General features: G+C 48.6%; 1 protein-coding gene across 1 annotated transcript in view; it reads left to right on the top strand.

Moving 5' to 3' along the window:
• The window catches only part of SRCAP (Snf2 related CREBBP activator protein), a 1,275,580-nt gene that overhangs the window by 1,204,596 nt on the left and 43,173 nt on the right, over positions 1–27,811 (top strand). The window contains exons 32-33 of the mRNA XM_069201690.1: positions 6,783–6,965; positions 27,176–27,259. Of these exons, the coding sequence (XP_069057791.1) occupies positions 6,783–6,965; positions 27,176–27,259 (267 nt within the window). The remainder of the gene's footprint in view (positions 1–6,782; positions 6,966–27,175; positions 27,260–27,811) is intronic.

The raw sequence follows: 27,811 nt of genomic DNA, 5'->3' as shown, positions 1-27,811 counted from the left end.
CCTACACAGACAGTCGGTTAAGGTTCAGGGGGCACCTCTAAGGTGCCCTCTGGGGTGTATTTTGCAATAAAATGTACACTGGCATCAGTGTGCATTTATTGTGCTGAGAAGTTTGATACCAAACTTCCCAGTTTTCAGTGTAGCCATTATGGTGCTGTGGAGTTCGTGTTTGACAGACTCCCAGACCATATACTCTTATGGCTACCCTGCACTTACAATGTCTAAGGTTTTGTTTAGACACTGTAGGGGTACCATGCTCATGCACTGGTACCCTCACCTACGGTATAGTGCACCCTGCCTTAGGGCTGTAAGGCCTGCTAGAGGGGTGTCTTACCTATACTGCATAGGCAGTGAGAGGCTGGCATGGCACCCTGAGGGGAGTGCCATGTCGACTTACTCGTTTTGTCCTCACTAGCACACACAAGCTGGCAAGCAGTGTGTCTGTGCTGAGTGAGAGGTCTCCAGGGTGGCATAAGACATGCTGCAGCCCTTAGAGACCTTCCTTGGCATCAGGGCCCTTGGTACTAGAAGTACCAGTTACAAGGGACTTATCTGGATGCCAGGGTCTGCCAATTGTGGATACAAAAGTACAGGTTAGGGAAAGAACACTGGTGCTGGGGCCTGGTTAGCAGGCCTCAGCACACTTTCAATTGTAAACATAGCATCAGCAAAGGCAATAAGTCAGGGGGCAACCATGCCAAGGAGGCATTTCCTTACACTAGAGACTTAATGGGGGCACCAATACGCCAATTGTGGGGTGTACTAAGTCAGGAACAACCAAATTTAGAGCGAGAGCAGTCACTGGTGTAGAAGTTAGCAGGATCCCAGTGAACACAGACAAAACACACTGAGAGGCAAACAAATGGGGGGAAACAATGCGAAATAGAGGGTACAAACCATGCCAAATAGAGGGTACTTTCCTACATACATGTTGGATAAAAGGCAGACATAGACACTACTAAAGCCATGGGTGCCTTCCAAGTACCAGCAACCAGAGGCTCCTTTTGGAGATAGCAGGCAAAGGGCAGGTTGAAAGCTACCTCCCCCAAACCAGCATAGTTGTAAGAGCAACAGGCCTGTTTCCAACAGAAAAGTATAAGATGCACACAAGGCCCTTTCTAGGGTAATAAGTCCAAGAGTCAGAGGCACCCTCTTGGAGTGACCCTCTACTTCCAAACATTGACTTGCCTCCCACCCATACCTATCCCACCTTTCGGAGGGAGACTCCACCCATTTCTTCCCCACTGGGAGAAAATCACCACAGACCGTTGGGTTGTATCTATTTTCCAGTATGGCTACTGCCTTGACCTCACTTAAACCCCAACAGATATCCCTCGCCTTGCACACACCCTCAGACTAGATAACCTCACCCCTACAACAGGAGCAGGTCCAGACACTCCTTCTCAAACGGGCCATAAAGCCAGTGCTCCCACCTTCCAAACATGAAGGGCAAAGGTATATTTTCCCTACACTTCCTCATCCCCACGAAGGTTGGCTCCCTCAAGTTAGATCTCTGTCACAGGTCTTTCAACAGATGCATCCTCTCGGACAATTTAAATATGGTCACCCTAGTGGATGTCATCCCCCTGCTGTAGTAAGGTGACTTAATGATCAGATTAGACCTGTATGACTCCTACTTTCAAATACGCATTCATCCACCTGACAAATATCAACTCCACTTCATAACATGTGGCCGGCACTACCAGTTTAAAGTGTTGCCCTTCACAGTCACAAAAGTCAACAGGGTTTTTACCAAATGCCTAGTGAAGGTTGCAGCCCACCTCAGACTGGTATGGGGAAGGCGGGCGAGTGACACCTCACGTCTTCAGCTGGCTGATGGAGTGCAAGCAGATAGGAGTGTCAAGCCCGCACTGGGGATTGTCCTAAGTGCAGTCGCTACCAAGACCTAGCCAGACGATCAAAGATTGGTGGAATTTTAGCAGCTGCTGCTTTTTTTTCAGCCCCTGTATCGTTTTATTGTTAAGCCTCCTACGTATGATGACCTCCTGTATAGGCATAGACCCACATGCAAGGATCTATAAGCGTTCCCTACAAGAGTACCTCCCAGCAAAGTGATCACAAGTGGAGGATCACTGGGAAGATCTAGGGTTAAGGACCAGCATCCATTGCTTTCTGCAGTGGTGCAACAGCAACATCCTGTTGTGCAACAGGACCTTGACCCAATTCTATAGGTGACCAACTCTATGGGTGCGTCACTCGCTGGGCGAGGGGTGAATCTAGGCAACATGACAGTGCAGAGTCTGTGGCCACCTCATCTATGGGGTCTCCATATTAGCCATCTGGAGATTTTAGCGATACAGTTAGCCATCAAAACCTTCCAAGACTTTCAAGGAAAACTTATACGGGTTGGAACAGACATCATGACTGCTATTTTCTGTCTTCACAACCAAGGTGACACACTCTGTAGTGGTCAGCATTGGGGCGAGGATTTGGCACTGAGCGATTTACCACCAAGTGCATCTCCTAGTGGAGTGCCTTCCAGGAGTGGACAACAACTTTCCAAACCTTCTCAGCCGGAAGCAGCAGCAGGTCCATGGGTTTGAACTCCACCCACAAGTTCTCCTTCAGTGCTTCCTACAGTGGAGTGGCCCAAATATAAATCTCTTTATATAAATCTCATTATATAAATCTCATTGTAAAATGCCAAACCCTTGTGTGCAGATTTTCAGACTCCCAATTCATGGGCTGTGCTCTGTGGATGAACTGATTAAAGATCTTTGCAATTGCTTTTGTTGCATTTCCTCTTCTACTGTATTTAGTGAGGAAACTGTGGCTAACACCCCTCACCCTCATCCTGGTGGTTCCCAAGTGGTCCATTAAACTATGGTTCTCAATTCTTCTAAAGATGTCCATTGCTCCATGAGAAGCTCCCCACCAAGTCATGCCTCCGTACACAGCCAAAGCAAAGTCAGACATCCAGACTCCAGGCAGCTCAGACAAGCAATGTGGCCCTGAGTCCTAGACGTTGGATACCTTAACCAATTGCAAGAGTTCATGAACATGCTGAAAGAAGCCCTCAGACCCACCACAGACACCTGCTAGCCACTTAGTGGAATAGGCTTGTCCACTACTGTACCTCACACCACCTAAACCCTCTTACACCAATGGTCCAAAACATCATTTGCTACCTAATACATTTGGAGAAGTCTGGACTAGCCTGTATCTCAAATAGGCTACAGCTAGCCTCCATTATGGACATATATGGAGAACAGGGAACATTCTTGTTCAAGATCCCCACCATTCTTGGAAGGCCTTAAACACATAATCCTGCCGACAGTGTCAAATGCCTCAGCCTGGACCCTCAGTGTTACCATCACCAGGCCCTTAGGCTCTCCTTTCATTCACAGCACTCCTGTCCATTACAATTCCTCTCCTGGAAGGTTGTCTTCCTAGTAACCATTACGTTGCTTAGCCGTATTAGTGAGCTACAGGCTCTTATACTACAAGAGTCTTTCTTCGAGGTCAACAGTGACAAGGTTGTCTTTGGAAATAACCCGAAATTCCTACCAAAGGTTGTGTTCCCTTTTCACTTAAACCAAACAATAGAGCTCCCAGTCTTCTTCCCCCAGCTTAACTCTGTAGCTGAATGAGCACTACATACACACACATATACACTTCAATGTCCAGCACTCTCTTATGTACTACATAGATTAGACTGTCTTTATGTAGAACACAACAGCTTTTTGTTGCCTTTCAACAGCCTCATAAAGGTTGCTCTGTCAACAGCAGGTGTGGCCATGTCAATCGTCAGATGCATCCGGTGCTGCTACCTTAAAGCAAAAGAACCCTTAATCCCCCACACCCCACTAAACCTGTGAACAGAGAAGGCACCACTGTGGCATTCCTTCAGAATATTCTCATAGCTGACATTTGTAAAGCTGCCACGTGGTCAATTCCACACACCGTCACAAAGCATTGCTGTGTGGATACTCTTGAAAGGCAACACACTAGTCAGTCAGACTGTTGTAAGGAATTTGTTTCAGAACCCTGCACCAACCACTGAATGGCCACAGCTTATGGAAGTACTGCTTTACAGTCGATACAGAGCATATGTATCTACAGCCACACATGCTAAAAATGAATTTTGTTGCTTGCCCTGTAAGCATCTGTTCGTTGCATATAGTGCTGTAGATTTACATGCACAAACCCATCACCCTGGAAGCCACTGTGTGCTCCAGGAAAAATGCCCATGCATATTTATAAGTAGAGGAGGTTTTACGAAGCACATCAATTTACAGCACTGCAGCAAATGAACAGATGCCTACTGTAGGAAAGTCACTCTTTTGGCATGGCTACCCCCACTTTTTGCCTGTTTTCAGTGTGTTTAGGCTGTTTTTACTGGGATCCTGCTAACCAGGACACCAATTTTGGTGCGCTCTCCTCTAAATGTGGTTGCCTTAGTACCCTTTACACCCCACAGTTGGCATACTGGTGTACCCCAGTAAGTCCCTAGTATATGGTACTTGGGTACCCAGGGCATTGGTACACCAGGGGTCCCCCTTGGTTGCAACATGTATTATGCCACCCATGGGAGCCCATGCAAACTGTGTGTGCAGGCCTGCCGTTTGCAGCCTGTGTGAAAAGATCCATGAACCCCTTTACTGCTGGTTACTGCTCCAGGTCACTGTAAGTCCCCCCTATCGTAGGCCCTTCCAGCTCCAAGGGCAGTGTGCAGGTCCCTGTGTGTGTGGTCACCCATGCTAGAGCAGAGGTGCCCCTACGAACTCCTGTTTCAATTTCCGGGACTTCATAAGTGCAGGTAAGCCATTTTAGCTGTGTACTGGTCATAGGTCACTACCTATGGCCCAGCTACATAATGCTAACTCCAAATCTAGTTTGGTATCAAACATGTCGGAATCCTACCCCAATACTGATGCCAGTATTGGTGGCATGATTTCATGCACTCAGAGGGCTTCTTAGAGTACCTACACCCCGAGCCCCCCCCCCCCCCCCCCCCCCAGATTTGCTCCTACCAGCCTTCCAGGGTCTGCGAGCAGCCCATGCTGTTGCAGCTCCTCAAACAGTATTCTGCCCTCCTGCTGCTTGACCAGTTCAAGCAGGGGAAGGCATAATAAAGGATTTCCTGTGGGAGGTGGGAGAGGGGGCAACCTCCTCTCCCTTGGAAATAGATGTTACAATGCTGGTGGGGGCAGCCTCCCTACGCCACCAGCTTGTTTGAAGGGCATATTTTGTGCCCTCCTCATAATCCAGTTTGCACCAGTCCAGGCCAATGGGATCTTCAAGGCTCCGAGTAGTCACAGACCCCAGCACTTTACCTCTGCAAAGACAGTCTCCTCTGTGCTGCTCCAGCGAAATGGGACTCCTCTTCAGGTGTGTTGCTTGGGCCTCACTGCGGCTTACTGTACCTGCTGCCAGTGGGTTGCTCGTATTGGCTCCAACTGCTTCTGCTGGCTCTGCTGTCTTCTGTGGTTCAGCCTGGACTCCCCTCCAATGGTTGAGACGCCAGGACCTTGCTGGTCCTCTCCAGCCTTGCAAATCGTCTTCTGCTCTGACTTGCATTTGCTTATGCTCCTTGGTGGTCCTCCTGACTGCTGACCTGTCTGCAATCCGGCGACCGTCGTGGTACAGCTCTTAGACAACTTCAGGGACTCCTCTGCAGCTCCTGAACTCCGCAGCTGGCCTTCACCCATCACTGTTGACCCGGATCTTCACCCACGGAAGGGTGGGCATTGCCTCCTACCCCGCCTGGACAATCCTGCGGGGACTGGACTCTGTCCCCTTCTTCCACATGTCCTCTTCATCCGGAATGCCCCGTTGGGTTCCACTGGCCTGGTCCTGTTCTTGCTTTGTTCCATTTCTAAGTCCCCATGCTAGCCTATGGGATGACCAGGTAACTTATCTCTGCTCTCCTCGTCGCTGGAGGTCCTCTAGTTACTCTCCTCTTGGGGGTTCTATACTCTCCCAGCCCTTGGCTAACTACTCCATATCCTCTGGTGGGGGAAACATTCTCTCATTCTACTATTTTAATATATGGATTGGCCCCTTTTAAGGCCCTTGCTATTTCTTGCTATTTTCTAATGTTTTATGCTAATTCCTAGCAGTTAACTGAGATTTTTTAGTGTGCTCTTACCTTCAGAGAAGGATTGCTTATAGTATTCTAGCTCAGTGTTACTATACTAAAGTACATTTATTTTTGCAACACTGTGTGGTTCATTTCATGTGTGATAAGTTACTGTGCGACTTCTGTGGTATTGCGTGTGCTTTACACTCCTCCTAATAAAGTATTGGCTGCTCAGCACATCTACCACTAGAGAACCCTGGCTTCCTAGACACTGTAATACTTACTAATGAGGGTTGCCTTGACCTGGTATAAGGTGCCAATACCATAGTTGTCCACCACACACCAGGCCAGCCTCCTCCACTCATAGGCTAAGTAACATAGAAATTTCCTTCTATATGAGCTCAATTGTGAATTGCAGCAGGTACAATTTGGTGCAGCAGACTGCAGTACTATTCTACTAGGCAGCCTGGGATAGGGTAAGTTTGTGTGCCATCTCCTCTTATGTAGCGCGTGCATTGTGTTGTGCCAGGTCCTCCAGTTTGTGGCTGGATTGACCTGTGCCTGACTGTCTAGTGTGTGGATTCATAGTGGTTTAAGCCTCTGCTGAGTGAGACAGATTTGTACGACATTTTTAGGTGGGGAATGGGATTGCAGTGTTTCTCACTCCAAAATTGCATTTTGTTGTATCAGCCTTTTTTGTTTGATTTCATTTTTATATTTTACATGCCTCTTTTGGCAGGCACTTTGTAAAGCTGAGGATGAAGAGGATATCAGAGCTGCGACTCAGGCCAAGGCAGAACAGGTGGCTGAACTTGCAGAGTTCAATGAAAACATCCCATTGGATGCAGATGATTGCGCTGGAAGAGAAGAGGAGGAAGAAATGTCAAAGGCAGAACAGGAAATTGCATCCTTGGTGGAACAGGTATGTGAGATTATTTTGACCAGTGATTCTTGAAAACTTGCTGATGTTTTCTAGTATTGGATATTTCACAGATTCACCTGCTTCAATAATCTCCTATTGGCAGGTTATTATATAATAACAGTAGGGTACAATAATACATTTATGCAGTGTGATACATTTGAGTATAATTAGTAGCACAACTCCCTCATATTTGTACAGAGTTGAACCAGAGATATGTAATACATCTGAAGACAGGTCCCACAGAGGCTGTTAAACCTCAAATTATCAACAGCACATCATGTGAAGTGAATAATAACAGTTTTACTCTATCCAGTTGACTTTCGTCTTCAAAATATATCCAGGAACAAGTATTTTTGTGAACAATTTAGCATTCTCACAGAACATCTTCAGATGTTAATAATTCACACCGAATTCTCTTCTGAAGATGGACATTCCTTTACTGCAAATTTAAATGCTGAGGATCTGAAATTTCGTTTTTGGCTGGATGAATATTTGTATATATTCTGATCAAGGGAGGCTTGGCTGAAAATGAAAAAAAAATCTGTTTTTTGGACTGCAATTCCTATGGCTTAAAAAACGTTTTCTTTTGATGATCCATAAGAGCTGGACTTCTGCTGCCTTCCCTCCTCTACTGCACCAAAAAATGACAGCACATTTTAAACAAAAACAGTAAGTGATAAAGTGAGTGTAGGAAAGTGCCCTTGTTGGTATGGTTACCCACCTCAACTTTATTTGTGTGTGTGCTGGGATCCTGCTAACCATCCCCCAGCACCAGTGTTCTTTCACAAATTCTGTACCTTTGTTTTCACAATTGGAACACTCCTGGCGCCCATATTAAGTCCCTTGTAAAAAGGTACCAAGGGCCCTGTTGCCAGGGAGGGTCCCCAAGTGCTGCAGCATGTATTATCCCACCCTGGGGAACCCCTCAACAAGCACATACACACCGCCTTTGCAGCTTGTGTGTGGTGGTGGGGATAAAAAGGCAAAGTCGACATGGCTCCGCTCTCAGGGTGCCATGCCCACAAACCACTGTGTGTGGCATAGGTAAGTCACCCCTCTAGCAATCCTTACAGCCCTAATGCAGGGTGCACTATACCACAGGTGATGGCATAGCCGCATGAGCAATATGCCCCTACAGTGTCTAAGCCAATTCTTAGACATTGTAAGTGCAGGGTAGCAGGCCTTACAGCCCTAAGGCAGGGTGCACTATATCACAGGTGAGGGCATCAGTGCATTAGCACTATGCCCCTGCAGTGTCTAAGCAAAACCTTAGACATTGTAAGTGCAGGGTCGCCATAAAGAGTATATGGTCTGGGAGTCTGTCAAACACGAACTCCACAGTTTCATAATGGCTTCACTGAATACTGGGAAGTTTGGTATCAAACTTCTCAGCACAGTAAACCCAAACTGATGCAAGTGTGGGGTTTATTGAAAAATGCGCCTAAGGGGCATCTTAGAGATGCCCCCTGTATGTTTGCCAAACTGTTGGTGCAGGACTGTAGGAAAGTACCCTCTTTCTTGGCATGGTTACCCCCATTTTCTGCCTGTTGTCAGTATGTTTGATTGTGTCTACTGGGTTCCTGCTTACGAAGACCCCTGTAGTTTTTGTCTCTACTCCAAATTGTACCTTTTTCTTCCCACAATTGGCATATTGGGCCCCCATGTAAGTCCATAGTATATCGTACCTAGGTACCCAGGGCATTGGGGCTCCAGGGGATCTGTATAGGCTGCAGCAGTTCTTCTGCCACCCATAGGGAGCCCATGCAAAGGGTTCTGCAGGCCTGCCTTTGCAGTCTGCGTGAAAAGGGTGTATGCAAAGGTTATCACTGCAGGTCCATACACCAGGTCACTATAAGTCACCCCTGTGGTAGGCCCTCTCTGCCCTGATACTAAGTTATGATTTGAAAGTGTGCTGGGACCCTGCTAACCAGGCCCAGCACCAGTGTTCTTTCCCTAAACTGTACCTTTGTTCCCACAATTGGCACAGCCCTGGCACCCAGATAAGTCCCTTATAAATGGTACCCCTGGTACCAGGGGACCTGATGCCAGGGAAGGTCTCTAAGGGCTGCAGCATGTCTTATGCCTCTCTGGGGACCCCTCACTCAGCACACTGCCTCACAGCTTGTGTCTGCTGGTTGGGAGAAAATGACTAAGTCAAAATGGCACTCCCCTCAAAGTGCCATGCCAACCTCCCACTGCCTGTGGCATAGGTAAGTCACCCCTCTAGCAGGCCTTACAGCCCTAAGGCAGGGTGCACTATACCACAGTTCTAATGCTCTATTTTGTGGTAGTGTGGTCGAGCAGTAGGCTTATCAGAGGGTAGTGTTAAGCATTTGTTGTACACACACAGGCAATAAATGAGGAACACACACTCAGACTTAACTCCAAGCCAATAGTTTTTATATAGAAAAATATATTTTCTTAATTTATTTTAGAACCACAAGATTCAGTTTTCAAGTAAGTACTCAGTAAGTTTTCAAGTATTGTCTCCACAATTGGCACAACCCTGGCATTCAGGTAAGTTCCTTGTAACTGGGAAGGTCTCTAAGGGCTGCAGGATGTCTTTTGCCACCCTAGGGACCCTTCACTCAGCACATGCACACTGCTTGCCAGCTTGTGTGTGCTGGTGGGGAGAATATGACTAAGTCGACATGGCACTCCCCTCAGAGTGCCATGCCAACCTCACACTCACAGCCCTAAGGCAGAGTGCACTATACCAGAGGTGAGGGCATATGTGCATGAGCACAATGCCCCTACAGTGTCTAAGCAAAACCTTAGACATTGTAAGTGCAGGGTAGCCATAAGAGTATATGGTCTGGGAGTTTGTCAGAAACGAACTCCACAGTTCCATAATGGCTACACTGAAATCTGGGAAGTTTGGTATCAAACTTTTCAGCACAATAAATACACACTGATGCCAGTGTGGAATTTATTGTAAAATGCACCCAGAGGGCATCTTAGAGATGCCCCCTGAATACCAATCCGACTCCTAGTGCTAGGCTGACCAGTTTCTGCCAGCCTGCCACACACCAGACATGTTGCTGGCCACATGGGGAGAGGGCCTTTGTCACTCTGTGTCCAGGACAAAACCTGTACTGGGTGGAGGTGCTTCTCACCTCCCCTGCAGGAACTGTAACACCTGGCGATAAGCCTCAAAGGCTCATGCCTTTTGTTACAGCACCCCAGTTAGTAGAGATGCCCGCATTTCCGGCCACTGCCCCCACTTTTGGCGGCAAGGCTGGAGGAGATAATGAGAAAAACAAGGAGGAGTCACCCACCAGTCAGGACAGCCCCTAAGATGTCCTGAGCGGAGGTGACCCCTGCCTTTAGAATCCTCCATCTTGAGATTGGAGGATTCCCCCAATAAGATTAGGGCTGTGCCACCCTCCACGACAGTAGCCATTGGCTACTGCCCTCCTGACCTAAACCCACCCCTAAATTCAGTATTTGGGGGCACCCCAGAACATAGGAAATCAGATTCTTGCAACCTACAACAAGGACTGCTGACCTGAAAGCTCTGCAGAGACGGAGACAAAGCTGCTGTTGCCCCAGCCCCACCGGCCTGTCTCCAGACTAAAAGAACCTGTACAGCGACACATCCAACAGGGACCAGCGACCTCTGAAGCCTCAGATGACTGCCCTGAAACCGAAGGACAAAGAAACTACATAGAACAGCGGTAGTGTTCACCCACAGCAACAATTTTGCAACAAAGAAGCAACTTTTAAAGAACTCACTCTTCCCGACAGATGCGTGAGACTTCACCTTCTGGTGCCGACGCCCCCAGCTTCAGCTCCAGAGAACCAACACTACAGGGAGCACTCGCAGGCGACTGCGACCTCGTGAGTAACCTGAGACCACGCCCCTGGACCCCCACAGCGACGCATGCAGAGAGAATCCAGAGGCTCCCCCTGACCGTGACCGCCTGTAACAAGGAACCCGATGCCTGGACTAAGCACTGCACCTGCAGCCCCCAGGACCAGGAGGAACCGAACTCCAGCGCAGGAGTGACCATCGGGCGACCCTCTGCCTGGCCCAGTCGGTGGCTGGCCCGAGAAGCCCCCCCTATGCCCAGGCAGCGTCACCCCTGGGTCCCTCCATTGTTTCCTATCTACAACCCGACACCTAATTTGCACACTGCACCCGGTCGCCCCTGTGCTGCTGAGGGTGTATTTTGTGCGCCTGTTTGAGCCCCCTGGTCTGCTCCCTGAGGACACATGTACCTACCTACTGGAGCATACTGGAACCGGAGAACCCTTGTTCTCCATAGGCACCTATGCTTTTTGGGCCCTACTTTGACCTCTGCACCTGACTGGCCCTGTGTTGCTGGTGCTGGGTATTTGGGGTTGACTTGAACCCCCACGGTGGGCTGCCTATGCCCAGGAAACTGAACTTGTAATTGCTTTACTTACTTGAGAAACTAACCAATACTTACCTCCCCCAGGAACTGTTGATTTTAGCATTGTGTCCACTTTGAAATAGGTTATTGCCATTTTTGCCGAAACTGTGTACACTACTGTTTTAATTCAAAGTTACATACTTGCCTGAGTGAAGTACCTTACAAGTTAAGTACTTACTTGAAAACTGAATCTTGTGGTTCTAAAATAAATTAAGAAAATATATTTTTCTATATAAAAACTATTGGCCTGGAGTTAAGTCTTTGAGTGTGTGTTTCTCATGTATTGCCTGTGTGTGTACAACAAATGCTTAACACTACCCTCTGATAAGCCTACTGCTTGACCACACTACCACAAAATAGAGCATTAGAACTGTGGTATAGTGCACCCTGCCTTAGGGCTGTAAGGCCTACTAGAGGGGTGACTTACCTATACCACAGGCAGTGTGAGGTTGGCATGGCACTTTGAGGGGAGTGCCATTTTGACTTAGTCATTTTCTCCCAACCAGCACACACAAGCTGTGAGGCAGTGTGCTGAGTGAGGGGTCCCCAGGGTGACAGAAGACATGCTGCAGCCCTTAGAGACCTTCCCTGGCATCAGGGCCCTTGGTACCAGGGGTACAATTTACAAGGGACTTATCTGGGTGCCAGGGCTGTGCCAGTTGTGGGAACAAATGTACAGTTTAGGGAAAGAACACTGGTTCTGGGGCCTGGTTAGCAGGGTCCCAGCACACTTGCAATCATAACTGGCATCAACAAAAGACAAAAAGTCAGGGGGTAACCATGCCAAGGAGGCATTTCCTTACAGCTTCATTAAATGGCAAAAAGGGTTCAGAAGCGGAAGCCCCAGGCTGAAGCACCTCTGTCAGATTAGTCCTGACTGCCACTGAAAGCAGCTGGAGACCCAGGACCTCTGCAGCTCTTCTCACCACCACTGAGTTGGAAGCTTCCTCCTTCGTGGCCATGGTAGGGGGAGACAGCATGCCAGTGTCGACGAAGGGGTCCAGACCACTGGCCTCACCCAGGATCATTTGCCAGTCCATGGGATCTTCCAGTTGGTATTTCAAAGGGTCCAGCGACCCCTTCCAATCCTCACTGTACCCCAACTCAAGAGAATAAGGGTCAGGATCCAACCTAGAAAGCAAGGTACGGTCCCTGTCAAAGTCTGGGGTTGATGCCAATCGAGGGCACAGGCTGCGTCGTAAGTGTCAATAACAATTGTTATAGGGGAAGGTAGAGGCAATACGACCAGGGCTGGTTGGGATCCAAGAACGGATCCATGGGTGACCTACACACACACACACCCCTGCACCCTCCCTCCCCCTTCCTGGAGCCAAGGCCGAAGCCACCAGGGAGGAACCTGAGGCGACCCCTGCCGCCACAGAGCTTGAAGGCGATCTGTCAGACTGCCCAAATATGAGGCGCATGGCCTTATAAAACTAACCGAGTTGGGCAGGGGTCGCTCTAGCTCCAAGAAACTCAGGGAAGCCTGGAGCCAACGCAGACTCCAAGGATGGAGGCCTGAATGACAACACCTTTTTTCCTTGTCTTGTTGGTTGTCAGACTAGATGAAGTCTTAAAACGGTGGTTCTTCTTTGATTTTTTTGTTCTTTAACTTACCCAACCATCCCAAGGACTTGAAGTGAGGCGATGAAGATTGAGGGCTCCGTGGCCATTCCTGTCGACGGACAGCAGGAGCAGTGCAGGGCCACAATGAGATTTAGGGACCACTCCCTCAAAGCTTTTGGATTCATGGTCTGGCACTAGGAGCACGACTTCGGGTTAAGGTCGCACACCAGACTCCACAAGCATGCGAGGTGTGGATCCGTCACGGACATCGCCTGATAATAGGATCCGCAGGGCTTGAACCCGGTCTTATGTGACATCTTCTCAATGCACCAAGAGGGTCCATGATGAAACTGTGAAAAAAGACCAGTCGCAGTGTGACTAAGGGGTAACTCTTCAAATCGGCGCTGCCTGCGGGGGTAAAGAAAAGAATTGACATCAGCGAGCTTGGGTGGTACCAATATTCTTCTCGCAACATCATATTTGGCACACACAATGCTGGCGACGGATGTGGAGTTGACCGCCACCCAATGGCACACAGGGATACTCCTGGAGAAATATCTCCGGATTCAGACTGATGTCTGGGGAAAATTCTAAGGTAAGGAATCTTCAAATAGAAGTTTTGATCAGATATTGCTCTAACAATGCAATTAGTGGGTTGTCTCCGGTCCACATGTTATGGTGAACTTTGCTGCTTTTCTCCCTTCAGCAAATTGCTTGGGAGAGTATGGTTCAAACCTCCTCCAAGATCATAGGCAGCACTTACACAACTGAATCCCAGATTGGTTGGGAGTATTGGTCTAAAAGGGAAGCAGTGTCTACTGACCACTGTACAAGGCTGGAGGAAGAGAAAATTCTCTTGCCAAAGGTATCAAGCCATTTGAATTTCCTATCTGGTGGAGTGGTAGGTTTAACTCCAGAGGTGGAGGCTTGGACCATAAAGCTCTCTTGGGTGGGGTGCTGGATAAGGAAACTGGGTACCCCAGGAGCGGGGCAAATGTGGCGGGCAATTGTTCTATGCACAGGAGAGTCCCGTATGGCCTCCAGTAGGACGTTGTTCAGATCTTCATTAAAAGGGAGTAAAGGTTCGGAAGGAGTGATTCCAGGTTAAAGCACCTCCGTCAAGATGTTCATCTTGACCATTTGCCATGAGGGTAGCTGAAGGTCTAAGACCACCATCAAAAGAGGCTCCCTCCTCTGTAACCACAGTAAGAGAGACCAATACATTTTCAGGTGAGTTGTCTAACCCACTGGCCTCTGCAAGTTCCTCATACCATTCGTCCCCCTCTCCAGGCCTGTCAAAGGCAAAAATGCACTGGCTCAGATCCAGACAGCATAGTCCTGGTAGACACCAGAACTGGTGCCAGACGACGCCCGTCAGGAAATATGATGGGAAGGCACCACTGTGAGGGTGTCAGCACAGGAGCTGGTACCAAGTAATGCCTCGATCTCGCTAGGGGCTCCACTCCGGGTTCAACATGAAACCCATGTGGCGCAACTGGCGATAAGGGCAAAGTCGCTGGTGAGGATCCAGTGGGATCCTTCCCTGAGCCCACGGGCAGACTAGACCCTGATTAAAATTCCACAAGACCTCGAGTCCCAACGCTCCTGTGTCTCATGGGAGGACTTTGATGGATATAGTGAAGTTGAAGACCTCATTGACTTCGTATGAATATGGGACTTACCTAAAGACTGAATGGAAAGAGGATCATGGGTGCGTCTCCGCAAATGGTCCAGTGATTTTCCATGCGTCCGGGATCTTGAGAGTCGCAGGTAATCCAATGTCTGGCACCGAGGAGCTTGTGGGATTGCGCCCCCACTGCCATCGGTGGCATGGCGCAGCAGTCCTTGCAGATCTTGGAGTCATGGTTCCTCTCCAAGCACCACAAACAAACCAAGTGTGGGTCTGTCACAGATATCTGCCTTTGACAGGCACCACTTGGTTTGAAACCAGACGGTTTCTTTGGGGACATCCTGTCACAGCAGGAGAGAAAATCTCCCAAACAAAAGTGTGACCAAAAACAACGCAGGATTGCTCTTCACAAATCATGCTACCTGACGCAGAAAGGAAAGAACTGGTGTCAGCAGGCTAGGGTGGCACTTATATTGGTACTGCGCATGTCTCTTCCGGTGCAGACAATGCAGAGCCAAACACCACCACCTACCAGCATACAGGGGTACTGCTTGAAAATGTCCAGGTCCAGTCTTATCCCTGTGGAATATTCTTAGGTAATGAATATGCGGCTAGAGAGCTCTATTGGATATCAAGGAATTTCTTTTAAAGCCGCCAAAAACTCACAATCTGCTTTAGAGCAGAATCGATCAAACCATTCACTACAGAGATTTAGAATTATCATATTGGTCCCAGTTGCTAAAAAAGAATGAGCCAGATAAGTGTGCTTTTCCACAGTAGGAAGTTGGCTCTGTATGCACTATTTCAAAGTAAGGAATAGTATGCACAGAGTCCAAGGGTTCCCCTTAGAGGTAAGATAGTGGCAAAAAGAGATAATTCTAATGCTCTATTTTGTGGTAGTGTGGTCGAGCAGTAGGCTTATCAGAGGAGTAGTGTTAAGCATTTGTTGTACACACACAGGCAATAAATGAGGAACACACACTCGGAGACAATTCCAGGCCAATAGGTTTTTGTATAGAAAAATATATTTTCTTAGTTTATTTTAAGAACCGCAGGTTCAAGATTTACAAGTAATACTTCAAATGAAAGGTATTTCAGGTAGGTACTTTAGGAACTTTGAATTAGCAAAATAGCATATACAGTTTTCACATAAATGACATATAGCTATTTTAAAACTAGACAGTGCAATTTTCAACAGTTCCTGAAGGGGGGTAAGTGTTTGTTAGTTTTTGCAGGTAAGTAAACCACCTACGGGGTTCAAGTTTGGGTCCAAGGTAGCCCACCGTTGGGGGTTCAGAGCAACCCGAAAGTTACCACACCAGCAGCTCAGGGCCGGTCAGGTGCAGAGGTCAAAGTGGTGCCCAAAACGCATAGGCTTCAATGGAAAAGGGGGTGCCCTGGTTCCAGTCTGGCAGCAGGTAAGTACCCACGTCTTCAGAGGGCAGACCAGTGGGGTTTTGTAGGGACCGGGGGGGACACAAGTCCACACAGAAAGTACACCCTCAGCGGCACGGGGGCGGCTGGGTGCAGTGTGCAAACAAGCGTCAGGTTTTCAATAGAAAGCAATGAGAGACCAAGGGGTCTCTTCAGCGATGCAGGCAAGGGGGGGGGGGGGGAGGGGGGGCTCCTCGGGGTAGCCACCACCTGGGCAAGGGGAGAGGGCCACCTGGGGGTCGCTCCTGCACTGGAGGTCGGATCCTTCAGGTCCTGGGGGCTGCGGATGCAGTGCCTTTACCAGGTGTCGGGTCTTTGAAGCAGGCAGTCGCGGTCAGGGGGAGCCTCGGGATTCCTTCTGCAGGCGTCGCTGTGGGGGGTCAGGGGGGTCAACTCTGGCTACTCACGGTCTCGCAGTCACCGGGGAGTCCTCCCTGAAGTGATTGTTCTCCACAAGTCGAGCCGGGGGCGTCGGGTGCAGAGTGCCAAGTCTCACGCTTTCGGCGGGAAACGCATGTTGTTTCAAAGTTGCTTCTTTGTTGCAAAGTTGCAGTCTTTGGTGAACAGAGCCGCTGTCCTCAGGAGTTCTTGGTCCTTCTAGATGCAGGGCAGTCCTCTGAGGCTTCAGAGGTTGCTGGTCCCTGTGGAAAGCGTCGCTGGAGCAGTGTCTTTAGAAGTGGGGAGGCAGGCCGGTAGAGCTGGGGCCAAAGCAGTTGGTGTCTCCGTCTTCTCTGCAGGGTTTTTCAGCTCAGCAGTCCTCGTCTTCTTAGGTTGCAGGAATCTGAGTTCCTAGGTTCTGGGGAGCCCCTAAATACAGAATTTTGGGGTGTGTTTAGGTCTGGGGGGTTAGTAGCCAATGGCTACTAGCCCTGAGGGTGGCTACACCCTCTTTGTGCCTCCTCCCTGAGGGGAGGGGGGAACATCCCTAATCCTATTGGGGGAATCCTCCATCTGCAAGATGGAGGATTTCTAAAAGTCAGTCACCTCAGCTCAGGACACCTTAGGGGCTGTCCTGACTGGCCAGTGACTCCTCCTTGTTTTTCTCATTATCTCCTCCGGCCTTGCCGCCAAAAGTGGGGCTGTGGCCGGAGGGGGCGGGCAAGTCCACTAGATGGAGTGCCCTGGGGTGCTGTAACAAAGGGGGTGAGCCTTTGAGGCTCACCGCCAGGTGTTACAGTTCCTGCAGGGGGAGGTGATAAGCATCTCCACCCAGTACAGGCTTTGTTCCTAGCCACAGAGTGACAAAGGCACTCTCCCCATGTGGCCAGCAACATGTCTGGTGTGTGGCAGGCTGCTAAAACTAGTCCGCCTACACATATAGTCGGTTAAGGTTTCAGGGGGCACCTCTAAGGTGCCCTCTGGGGTGTATGTTACAATAAAATGTACACTGGCATCAGTGTGCATTTATTGTGCTTAGAAGTTTGATACCAAACTTCACAGTTTTCAGTGTACCCATTATGGCGCTGTGGAGTTGTACATGACAGACTCCCAGACCATATCCTCTTATGGCTACCCTGCACTTACAATGTCTAAGGTTTTGCTTAGACACTGTAGGGGCATAGTGCTCATGCACTTATGCCCTCACCTATGGTATAGTGCACCCTGCCTTAGGGCTGTAAGGCCTGCTAGAGGGGTGACTTATCTATACTTCATAGGCAGTGTGAGGTTGGCATGGCACCCTGAGGGGAGTGCCATGTCGACTTAGTCGTTTTATCCGCACTAGCAGACACAAGCTGGCAAGCAGTGTGTCTGTGCTGAGTGATGGGTCCCCAGGGTGGCATAAGACATGCTGCAGCCCTTAGAGACCTTCCCTGGCATCAGGGCCCTTGGTACCAGGGGTACCAGTTACAAGGGACTTACCTGGATGCCAGGGTGTGCCAATTGTGTAAAACAAAAGTACAGGTTAGGGAAAGAACACTGGTGCTGGGGCCTGGTTAGCAGGCCTCAGCACACTTTCAAATCAAAACTTAGCGTCAGCAAAGGCAAAAAGTCAGGGGGTAACCATGCCAAGGAGGCATTTCCTTACATCCACCTATTACACACATACTTTACACGTATAGATGAGATGGTTGGAGAATCAATGGATTAAAGATGTAGAAATTTCTCCTGATCATATCCCTGTATAATTTGTCTCCTTGTGAGGTACAGTTTACAGCACTAAGAAGCCACAATATTATACCAGCAAACAATTCAAGTACAAACAACTGTAGTGTTTTTATGAACAGAGTTGGGGTTACAGCGTGTTTGGGTTTCCTGAAGTGGCAGTCGGTCGGATAGGTTGGGGAGTACCCCCGTGACAAGGTATGTGTCTCTCCTTCCCTAGGACACTTTTCTGTAAAGTGATGGAAGTTGTTGGCCAGCTTACCAGCAATGTGGTTACAAGGGCCTGTGATAAAGGAGTAGGGTAAGAGTTTCTAGAACTTGACTTCTGAGCCCAAGAGTGACAACTTCTTCGATCTAGTGAAGGGCATTCAGAAGCGCAGAAATGTGGGGAGACGTCAACAGATGAGTGTAGTAAGCTGGGTTCTGCTTCCACTGTCCCCCATTTTTTGCCTGGTATTAGTATGTTTTGGACTGTAGTATACTGGGACCCTGCTACCCAGGAACCCAGTGCCTATGCTCTCCCCCAAATGTGGTTGCTGATAACCTTTTACACCCACAATTGGCATACTGGTTCACCTATGTAAGTCCCTAATATATGATACTTAGGTACCCAGGGCATTTGGACACCAGGGGTCCTCCAGGGGCTGCAGCATGGATTATGCCGCCCATGGGAGCTCATGCAAACTGTGACTGCAGGCCTGCCATTGCTGCCTGCATGGAATGGTGCATGCACCCTTTCACCACCAAACCGGACCACTGCACTTAGACATTGTGAGTCACCCCTCTGGTAGACCGTTCATCCCAAGTGCGAGGCTACCCTTGCATGAGTAGGGTAGCCCTACAAACCCGTTCCCTGGGCTTTTTTAGTGCGGGAAGTCATCTTAAGGTATGTAGTGGACACTGGTCGAATTACATAATGGCTTCTCCGTGCATAGGCATGTTTGGTATAAAACATGTTAGTCATGCAACTATACGAATCCACTGTTAGTTGCATGATACCATTTACTCTGGGGGTTTGTTAGAAGATCCCCCAGTTCTGCCTGTGCAACCTCACGAGCTCTAGCTGCAGGCCCACACTGTTGCTGATCCCAGACACTGATCTGTCCTTCTGTTGCTGAGCCAGGCTCAGGCCGGAGAAGCAGAACAAAGGATTTCCTGCAAGGGAAAGGTGTGACCACCCCCCCCACCCCCCTTATATTAGGTGTCTAAGGGCTGGGCTGGCATCCAAGCGCCACCAAACTGCTTTGAAGGGCACATCTGGTGCCCTCCTTGCATAATCCGGTTTGCACCAGTTAAGGAACCCCAGGTTTCTGCTGTGGTGCAAAACTACACAAAGGACAGGGTAATACCACCCCCCTGACCAGCTACCCCCTTAGGGAGGTGCTCAGAGCTCTGCCAGGTGGCCACTTGATTCTGCCATCTTGAAAATAAGATGTGCAGATGCTCCTGGGAGATTCTTACTGGTTAGGCCATGTAGATGACGTCCCTGACACCTTCCTATAGGTGGGTCACTGCAGAGAGTGACCATCCCCCTTTAAGGGTTACTTATGGGCTCCCTTGCGGGTGGGTCCTCAGTTTCGTCTAGCAAGACTCTCCAAGGAACCCTCTGCAAGACATCTTCTGCTCATGGCCTCTGGAAACCCTGCTGGTCTTCACTGGAACTGAACAAGTCTGCTTCTGGTTGGGAGGCTCCCACTGCAACACTGTTTCTCTGGATCCTGCAAGAATTCTGTAACATCCAAGGCTGTGCATCCTCCAGGGTTAGAAGGACTCTGTTTGCACCTGGAAGCATGAAGGGATCTCCCTTGGAGTGAAGGAGTCACTCCCCTGAATCCACTAGCAGCTCAAGACAACATCGACTGGCTGATGGGGTCTGCTGCCCACAGACATCTGAAGATCCTGCAACACAGATGGTGAGTCTGTGGCCTCCTCTGGGTCCCACTTGGGAGACTGTGGGCCCCTGCTTCTGCCAATGGACTGGAAACCCTGTGCACTGCAACTGTTGCACCTGCCATAGTTTATTGACTTTTACTTTGGGAGATCTGCAACATAAAGATCAACCCTTGTCCTGCAGCTCCTGCGACATGGGAATTCTGTTTTGTTGTGCTGGTGAGGCCTCCCTGTGACACCATGCCCATCACCTGCGGGTCACTCATGGGGGCTACATCGACTTCTGCTGACCTTCCTGCGTGTGGGGGGCCATTCCTGACAACCTACCAGCATACAGGGGTACTGCTTGAAAATGTCCAGGTCCAGTCTGATCCCTGTGGAATATTCTTAGGTAATGAATATTGGGGGAATCCTCCAAAATAAGATGGAGGATTTCTTAAGGCAGGGGGTCACCTCAGCTCAGGACACCTTAGGGGCTGTCCTGACTAGTGGGTGACTGCCCCTTGTTTTCCCCATTATTTCCTCCGGATTTGCCGCCAGAAGTGGGGGCTGTGTCCGGAGGGGCGGGCATCTCCAATAGCTGGGATGCCCTGGGGCGCTGTAACACCAGGCTTGAGCCTTTGAGGCTCACCGCCAGGTGTTAAAGTTCCTACCCAGTACAGGCTGTGTTCCTGGCCACAGAGTGACAAAGGCACTCACCCCATGTGGCCAGAAACCCATCTGGATGTGGCAGGCTGGCAGAAACTGGTCAGCCTAACACTAGGAATTGGACTGGTATAAAGGGGGCATATCTAAGATGCCCTCTGTGCTTTTTTCAGTAAATCCCACACTGGTAGTGCGGATTTATTGTGCTGAGAAGTTTGATGCCAAACTTCCCAGTATAGAGTGTAGCCATTGTGGAACTGTGGAGTTCGTGCTTTACAGACTCCCAGACCATATACTCTTATGGCTACCCTGCACTTACAATGTCTAAGAATTGGCTTAGACACTGTAGGGGCATAGTGCTCATGCAACTATGCCCTCACCTGTGGTATAGTGCACCCTGCCTTAGTGGTGTAAGGCCTGCTAGAGGGGTGACTTACCTATGTCAGGGGGTAACCATGCCAAGGAGACATTTCCTTGACAGGTAAGTATTGGTTATTTTCTCAGGTAAGTAAAGCACTTACAAGTTCAGTCTCCTGGGCATAGGCACCCCACCGTTGGGGGTTCAAGTCAGCCCCAAACACCCAGCACTAGCAACACAGGGCCGTTCAGGTGCAGAGGTCATAGTAGGGCCCAAATAGCATAGGCGCCTATGGAGAACAGGGGTGCTCCGGTTCCAGTCTGCTAGTAGGTACGTATCTGCGTCCTTGGGGAGCAGAACAGGGGTTTTTTGTAGAGCAGGGTAACTATTGGCCTGGAGTAAAGTCTGAGTGTGTGTTCCTCATTTATTGCCTGTGTGTGTACAACAAATGCTTAACACTACCCTCTGATAAGTCTACTGCTCGACCACACTACCACAAAATAGAGCATTAGAATTATCTCTTTTTGCCACTATCTTACCTCTAAGGGGAACCCTTGGACTCTGTGCATGCTATTTCTTACTTTGAAATAGTACATACAGAGCCAACTTCCTACATTGGTGGATCTGCGGTGGGGTACAAGACTTTGCATTTGCTGGACTACTCAGCCAATACCTGATAACACGACTTAATTCCAAAAATTGTCATTAGAAACTGTTTTTTAAAATTTGAGCTATTTTTCTAAATTTTGTAAAGTCCTGCTAGAGCCTTGTGTTCGTCCCTGTTAGCATTTCTGTTAGAGTTTAAACGTTTTGTAAAAGTTTGGATTAAGTTCTAGAGATAGTTTTAGATACTTAAAAAATATCCCAACTTTTAGAGAAATAATGTCTACTGCAGAAGAGATGGTGGTGGAGCTCAACCTCACCCCTTACCTGCATCTTACGATGTCAGAATTAAGGACTGCAAAATCAAAAGGATAGAAACTGGATCAAACCCTACCAAAGCACCGCTCCAGGAGCTCTTGGCAGAGTTTGCTAGAGACAACCCCTCTGAAGATACCCTTCCAGAGGGGGAAACTAGTGATGTGGAGGAGAATTTCCCACCTCCAATCCTAGTTAGGGAGACCAGGGTTTCTCCAACCCTGACTCCACAAATAATAGTCAGAGATGTTGCTTCTCTCACAGGAGAGTCCATCAGCTCTGGAAGCATTGAGGGCAGCCTCAATGAAGATTACCTTCTGTTAGCCAGGATGCCCAAATGATTGGCTTTGGAGAGACAGCTCCTAGCCATAGAAAGGGAAAGACAAGAGATGGGCTTAGCTCCCATCAATGGTGGCAGCAACTTAAACAGGGTCAGAGATACTCCTGGCATGCTAAAAATCCCCAAAGTGATTGTAACTAAATATGAAGATGGTGATGACATCACCAAATGGTTCACAGCTTTTGAGAGGGCTTGTGCAACCAGAAAAGTAAACAAATCTCACTGGGGTGCTCTCCTTTGGGAAATGTTCACTGGAAAGTGTAGGGATAGACTCCTCACACTGTCTGGCAAAGATGCAGAATCCTATGACCTCATGAAGGCTACACTGATTGAGGGCTTCAGATTCTCAACTGAGGAGTACAGGATTAGGTTCAGGGGGGCTCAAAAATCCTCGAGCCAGACCTGTGTTGATTTTGTGGACTACTCAGTAAAAACACTGGATGGTTGCATTCAAGGCAGTGGTGTAAATGATTATGCTGGGCTGTATAATTTATTTGTGAAAGAACACCTATTGAGTAATTGTTCAAATGATAAACTGCATCAGCATCTGGTAGACCTAGGACCAATTTCTCCCCAAGAATTGGGAAAGAAAGCAGACCATTGGGTCAAGACTAGGGTGACCAAGACTTCCACAGGGGGTGACCAAAAGAAAGGGGTCACAAAGACTCCCCAGGGGAAGAGTGTTGAGACATCCAAGGGTAAAAGTAAAGAGTCTTCTACAGGGCCCCAAAAACCTGCTCAGGAGGAAGGGTCCAACGCCTCTTCACAATCCAATTTTGGGTACAAGGGTAAAAACATTGATCCCAAAAAGGCCTGGTGTCGTAACTGTAATCAGCAGGGACACCAAACGGGAGACCAGGCCTGTCCCAAGAAATGTTCCACTTCTACTACTACTCCAGTTAGCACTGGAATAGCCAGTCTCCAGGCCTCTCTGGCCAGCAGCAAGCTGACTGTAGGAAAGTCTTACAACAGTTTGCTGAGCTCTTTTCCCTAACCCCTGGCCAGACACACCTGTGTACCCATGATGTGGACACAGGAGACAGCATGCCTGTCAAAAACAAAATATTCAGACAGTCTGACCAAGTTAAGGAAAGCATCAAGGTGGAAGTCCACAAGATGCTGGAATTGGGAGTCATTGAGCACTCCGACAGCCCCTGGGCTGGCCCAGTGGTCTTAGTCCCCAAAATTCACATAAAAGATGGTAAGAGAGAGATAAGGTTTTGTGTGGACTACAGAGGACTCAATTCTGTCACCAAGACAGATGCCCATCCCATTCCAAGGGCAGATGAGTTAATTGACAAACTAGGTGCTGCCAAATATTTGAGTACCTTTGACTTGACAGCAGGGTACTGGCAAATCAAAATGGCACCAGGACCAAAAGAAAAGACAGCATTCTCTACACCTGATGGGCACTATCAGTTTACTTAATGCCCTTTGTCTTAAAGAATGCCCCTGCCACCTTCCAAAGGTTGGTGAATCAAGTCCTTGCTGGCTTGGAGTCCTTTGGTGCAGCTTATCTTGATGATATTGCTGTCTTTAGCTCCAGCTGGCAGGATCACCTGGTCCACCTGAAGAAGGTTTTGCAGGCCCTCTCTATCAAGGCATTCATATGTCAGATAGGGCAGGGAACTGTGGTTTACTTGGGACACCTTGTAGGTGGAGGCCAAGTTCAGCCACTCCAACCCAAGATCCAGACTATTCTGGACTGGGTAGCTCCAAAAACCCAGACTCTAGTCAGGGCATTCCTTGGCTTGACTGGTTACTATAGGAGGTTTGTGAAGGGATATGGATCCATAGTGACACCCCTCACAGAAGTTACCTCTAAGAAAATGCCCCAGAAGGTAAACTGGACTATAGAATGCCGACAGGCCTTTGAGACCCTGAAACAAGCTATGTGCACAGCACCAGTTCTCAAAGCTCCAGATTACTACAAGCAGTTCATTGTGCAGACTGATGCCTCTGAACATGGGATGGGGGCATTTTTGTCCCAAACAAATGATGATGGCCTTGACCAGACTGTTGCTTTCATTAGCAGGAGGTTACTCCCCAGGGAGCATCGTTGGAGTGCCATTGAGAGGGAGGCCTTTGCTGTGGTTTGGTCCCTGAAGAAGCTGAGACCATACCTCTTTGGTACTCACTTTGTAGTTCAAACTGACCACAGACCTCTCAGATGGCTAATGCAAATGAAAGGTGAAAATCCAAAACTGTTGAGGTGGTCCATCTCCCTACAGGGCATGGACTTTATAGTGGAACACAGACCTGGGACTGCCCATGCCAATGCAGATGGCCTTTCCAGGTTCTTCCACTTAGAAAATGAAGACTCTCTTCGGCAAGGTTAGTCTCATCCTCTTTCGTTTGGGGAGGGGTGGTGAGGGGGGAGGATTGTGGAAGGAAATGCCTCCTTGGCATGGTTACCCCCTGACTTTTTGCCTTTGCTGATGCCAAGTTATGATTTGAAAGTGTGCTGAGGCCTGCTAACCAGGCCCCAGCAGCAGTATTCTTTCCTTAAACTGTACCTTTGTCTCCACAATTGGCACAACCGTGGCACCCGGGTAAGTCCCTTGTAACTGGTACCCCTGGTACCAAGCGCCCTGATGCCAGGGAAGGTCTCTAAGGGCTGCAGCATGTCTTATGCCACCCTGGGGACCCCTCACTCAGCACATACACACTGCCTCACAGCTTGTGTGTGCTGGTGGGGAGAAAATTACTAACTCGACATGGCACTTCCCTCAGAGTGCCATGCCCCACAACCCACTGCCTGTGGCACAGGTAAGTCACCCCCCTAGCAGGCCTTAAAGCAGGGTGCACTATACCACAGGTGAGGGAATAGCTGTATGAGCACTATGCCCCTACAGTGTCTGTCAATTCTTAGACATTGTAAGTGCAGGGTAGCCATACTGAGTATATGGTCTGGGAGTTTGTCAAAAAGGAACTCCAGAGTTCCATAATGGCTACACTGAATACTCAGAAGTTTGGTATCAAACTTCTCAGCACAGTAAACCAACACTGATGCCAGTGTGGGATTTATTGAGAAATGCCCACAGACTGCATCTTAGAGATGCACCCTGTAGGCCAGCTCCGCTGTTAGTGTGTGACTGACCAGTCTGTGACAGCTTGCCACTTCCAGATGAGTTTCTGACCTCATGGGGTGTGTGCCTTTGTGCACTTTGTGGCCAGCAACAAAGCCTGTCCTGGGTAGATGTGTTCCACATCTCCCCCTGCAGGAACTGTAACACCTGGCGGTGAGCCTAAAAGGCTCAAGCCTGGTGTTACAATGCCCCAGGGCACTCCATCTAGTGGAGCTGCCCGCCCCCCGGACACAACCCCTGCTTTTGGCAGCAAGTCCAGGGAGATAATGAGAAAAACAAGGAGTCACCCCCTCAGCCAAGTCCACCCCTAAGGTGACCAGAGCTGAAGTGACCCCCTCCTTGGAAAATGCTCCATCTTGTTATGTAGGAATAGGGATAGGGATGTGCTCCCCTCCCCAAAGGGAGGGAGCACAAGGAGGGTGTAGCCACCCTCAAGGACAGCAGCCATTGGCTACTGCCCTGTCACCCTAACACCCCAAAATGTAGTATTTAGGGGCGACCCTGAACCCAGGATTTCAGATTCCTGATGACCTCACAAGAAGGACTGCTGAGCTGAAAACCCTGCAGAGAAGAAAAGGAGACAACAACTGACTTGGCCCCAGCACTACCAGCCTGTCTCCTGCTTCAAAGACCCTGCAAACGAAAAGCATTGCGTTCTGCAGGACCAGCAACTCCTGAAAAGCCTCCAGGGAACTGCCTACATCACCGAGGACCAAGAACTCCTGAGGGCAGCAACTCTGCCCAACAAGGAGGGCATCCATCTTCAAAGGGAGTCCCACCTCACTCCAGAAGCGTGAGTCCCCAACGCTCCTGTTTGACCTCTACACCTGACCGGCCCTGTGTTGCTGGGTGTTTGAGGTTGCCTTGAACCCCCAACGGTGGGCTACCTATGCCCAGGAGACTGAACTTGTAAATGCTTTACTTACTGTATTAACTAAACTGTACTTACCTCCCCCAGGAACTGTTGAAATTTGCACTGTGTCCACTTTTAAAAGAGCTTATTGCCATTTTATGAAAAACTGTGTACATTAATGTTTTGGTTCAAAGTTCTAACTATACCTATGCAAAGTGCCTTACATTTAATGTACTTACCTGCAATTTGAATCTTGTGGTTCTAAAATAAATTAACAAAATGATATTTTTCTGTATAAAAACCTATTGATCTGGTGTTAAGTCATTGAGTGTGTGTTTTCACTTATTGCTTGTGTGTGTATAACCAATGTTTAACACTACCCTCTGATAAGCCTAACTGCTCGATTACACTACCATGAAAGAGAGCATTGGTATTACCTACTGGAGCCTCTGTTAAACCTCTGGGGAACCCCTGGACTCTGTGCACACTATATCTCATTTTAATATAGTGTATACAGAGCCAGCTTCCTACAATATATCATTAACTTTCTTTTAATGTGTTTTTATCTTGAATTTGTTGCTACCGTTTTTATATGTCAATGGGGAAAAATCTGAGATGTTAATGATTGTACTTTTTTTTTTTTTTTTTTTTTTTTAACTTTCTGGGCATGAAAATACCTGACAGGCCAGTAAATACCATGTGGTGGGAACCCTAGCTATACCCATAAAACATTTTCATAGTACGATTATATAGAGCCTCTAGAAAACTGAAAAAGTTAATTAGCACCTGTAGCCTGCATTGCGACAAGGATCCATAACACACAGCATCAGCTCTCCAAACAATATAACTGTCTTGGATGTTATCAGTCAGGTTCTGTTTGTGGTATGTAAAACTCACTCTGTGATTTATAGATGGTTAAACTAGGTGGTGTGCTAAATGACAGTCTCTAAAGTGTAATGTGCTAACAGTTAATCTCTTGCCTTGCAGTTGACTCCCATTGAGCGATATGCCATGAACTTTCTAGAATCATCCATGGAGGACATAAGCAAAGAAGAGCTGAAGCAAGCAGAGGTAACTTTTTCTGTCACATCTGGTAAAGTGAGCCAACCCTACATATCTGATAGAGAATTCTAATTGCAAATTCCTTACCTTTTGAACTCCCCCAAGTGTCAGACTTGATCCGGAGACTTTTTCTTTGAGAAGTAACTCAGCGTGCCTCCAGGAGGCGGCAGTCGATTCCGCGGGCGTCGGTGGCATCGTGTTCGCCGTGATGACGTTGAGGTCATATATAGGTGCCACTCCAGCACGTTGACATCAGTTATTTTCTTTCTGCACCAGCCTACGTGCAGATCTGGAGTGGAGCTACCTCAGTCACTTTTTGACTACAACAACATTTTTGTTGAAAGATTTTGATCCTGTTGTGTATGCATCGAGGGATGTCCCGCAAGACCGGTTTTAAGCCCTGCAACTCCTGTCACCGAATGATGCTGGTGATGGATCCGCACCTTGTGTCTCTTTGGTGCCAGGAGCAGGGTCACAGCCCGTAGTTGGTGCTCCGAATGTCGGGCCATGAACCCGAAAGCTTTGAGGAAGCGGTCCCTAAAGCTAATGGCAGCCCGACAC

Source organism: Pleurodeles waltl, chromosome 7 (genome assembly GCF_031143425.1).
Source record: "Pleurodeles waltl isolate 20211129_DDA chromosome 7, aPleWal1.hap1.20221129, whole genome shotgun sequence".
In the NCBI taxonomy this organism is placed as follows: Eukaryota; Metazoa; Chordata; class Amphibia; order Caudata; family Salamandridae; genus Pleurodeles; species Pleurodeles waltl.
The sequence above is the reverse complement of the archived record's forward strand: the minus strand, read 5'-3'. Positions and strand labels throughout refer to the sequence as shown.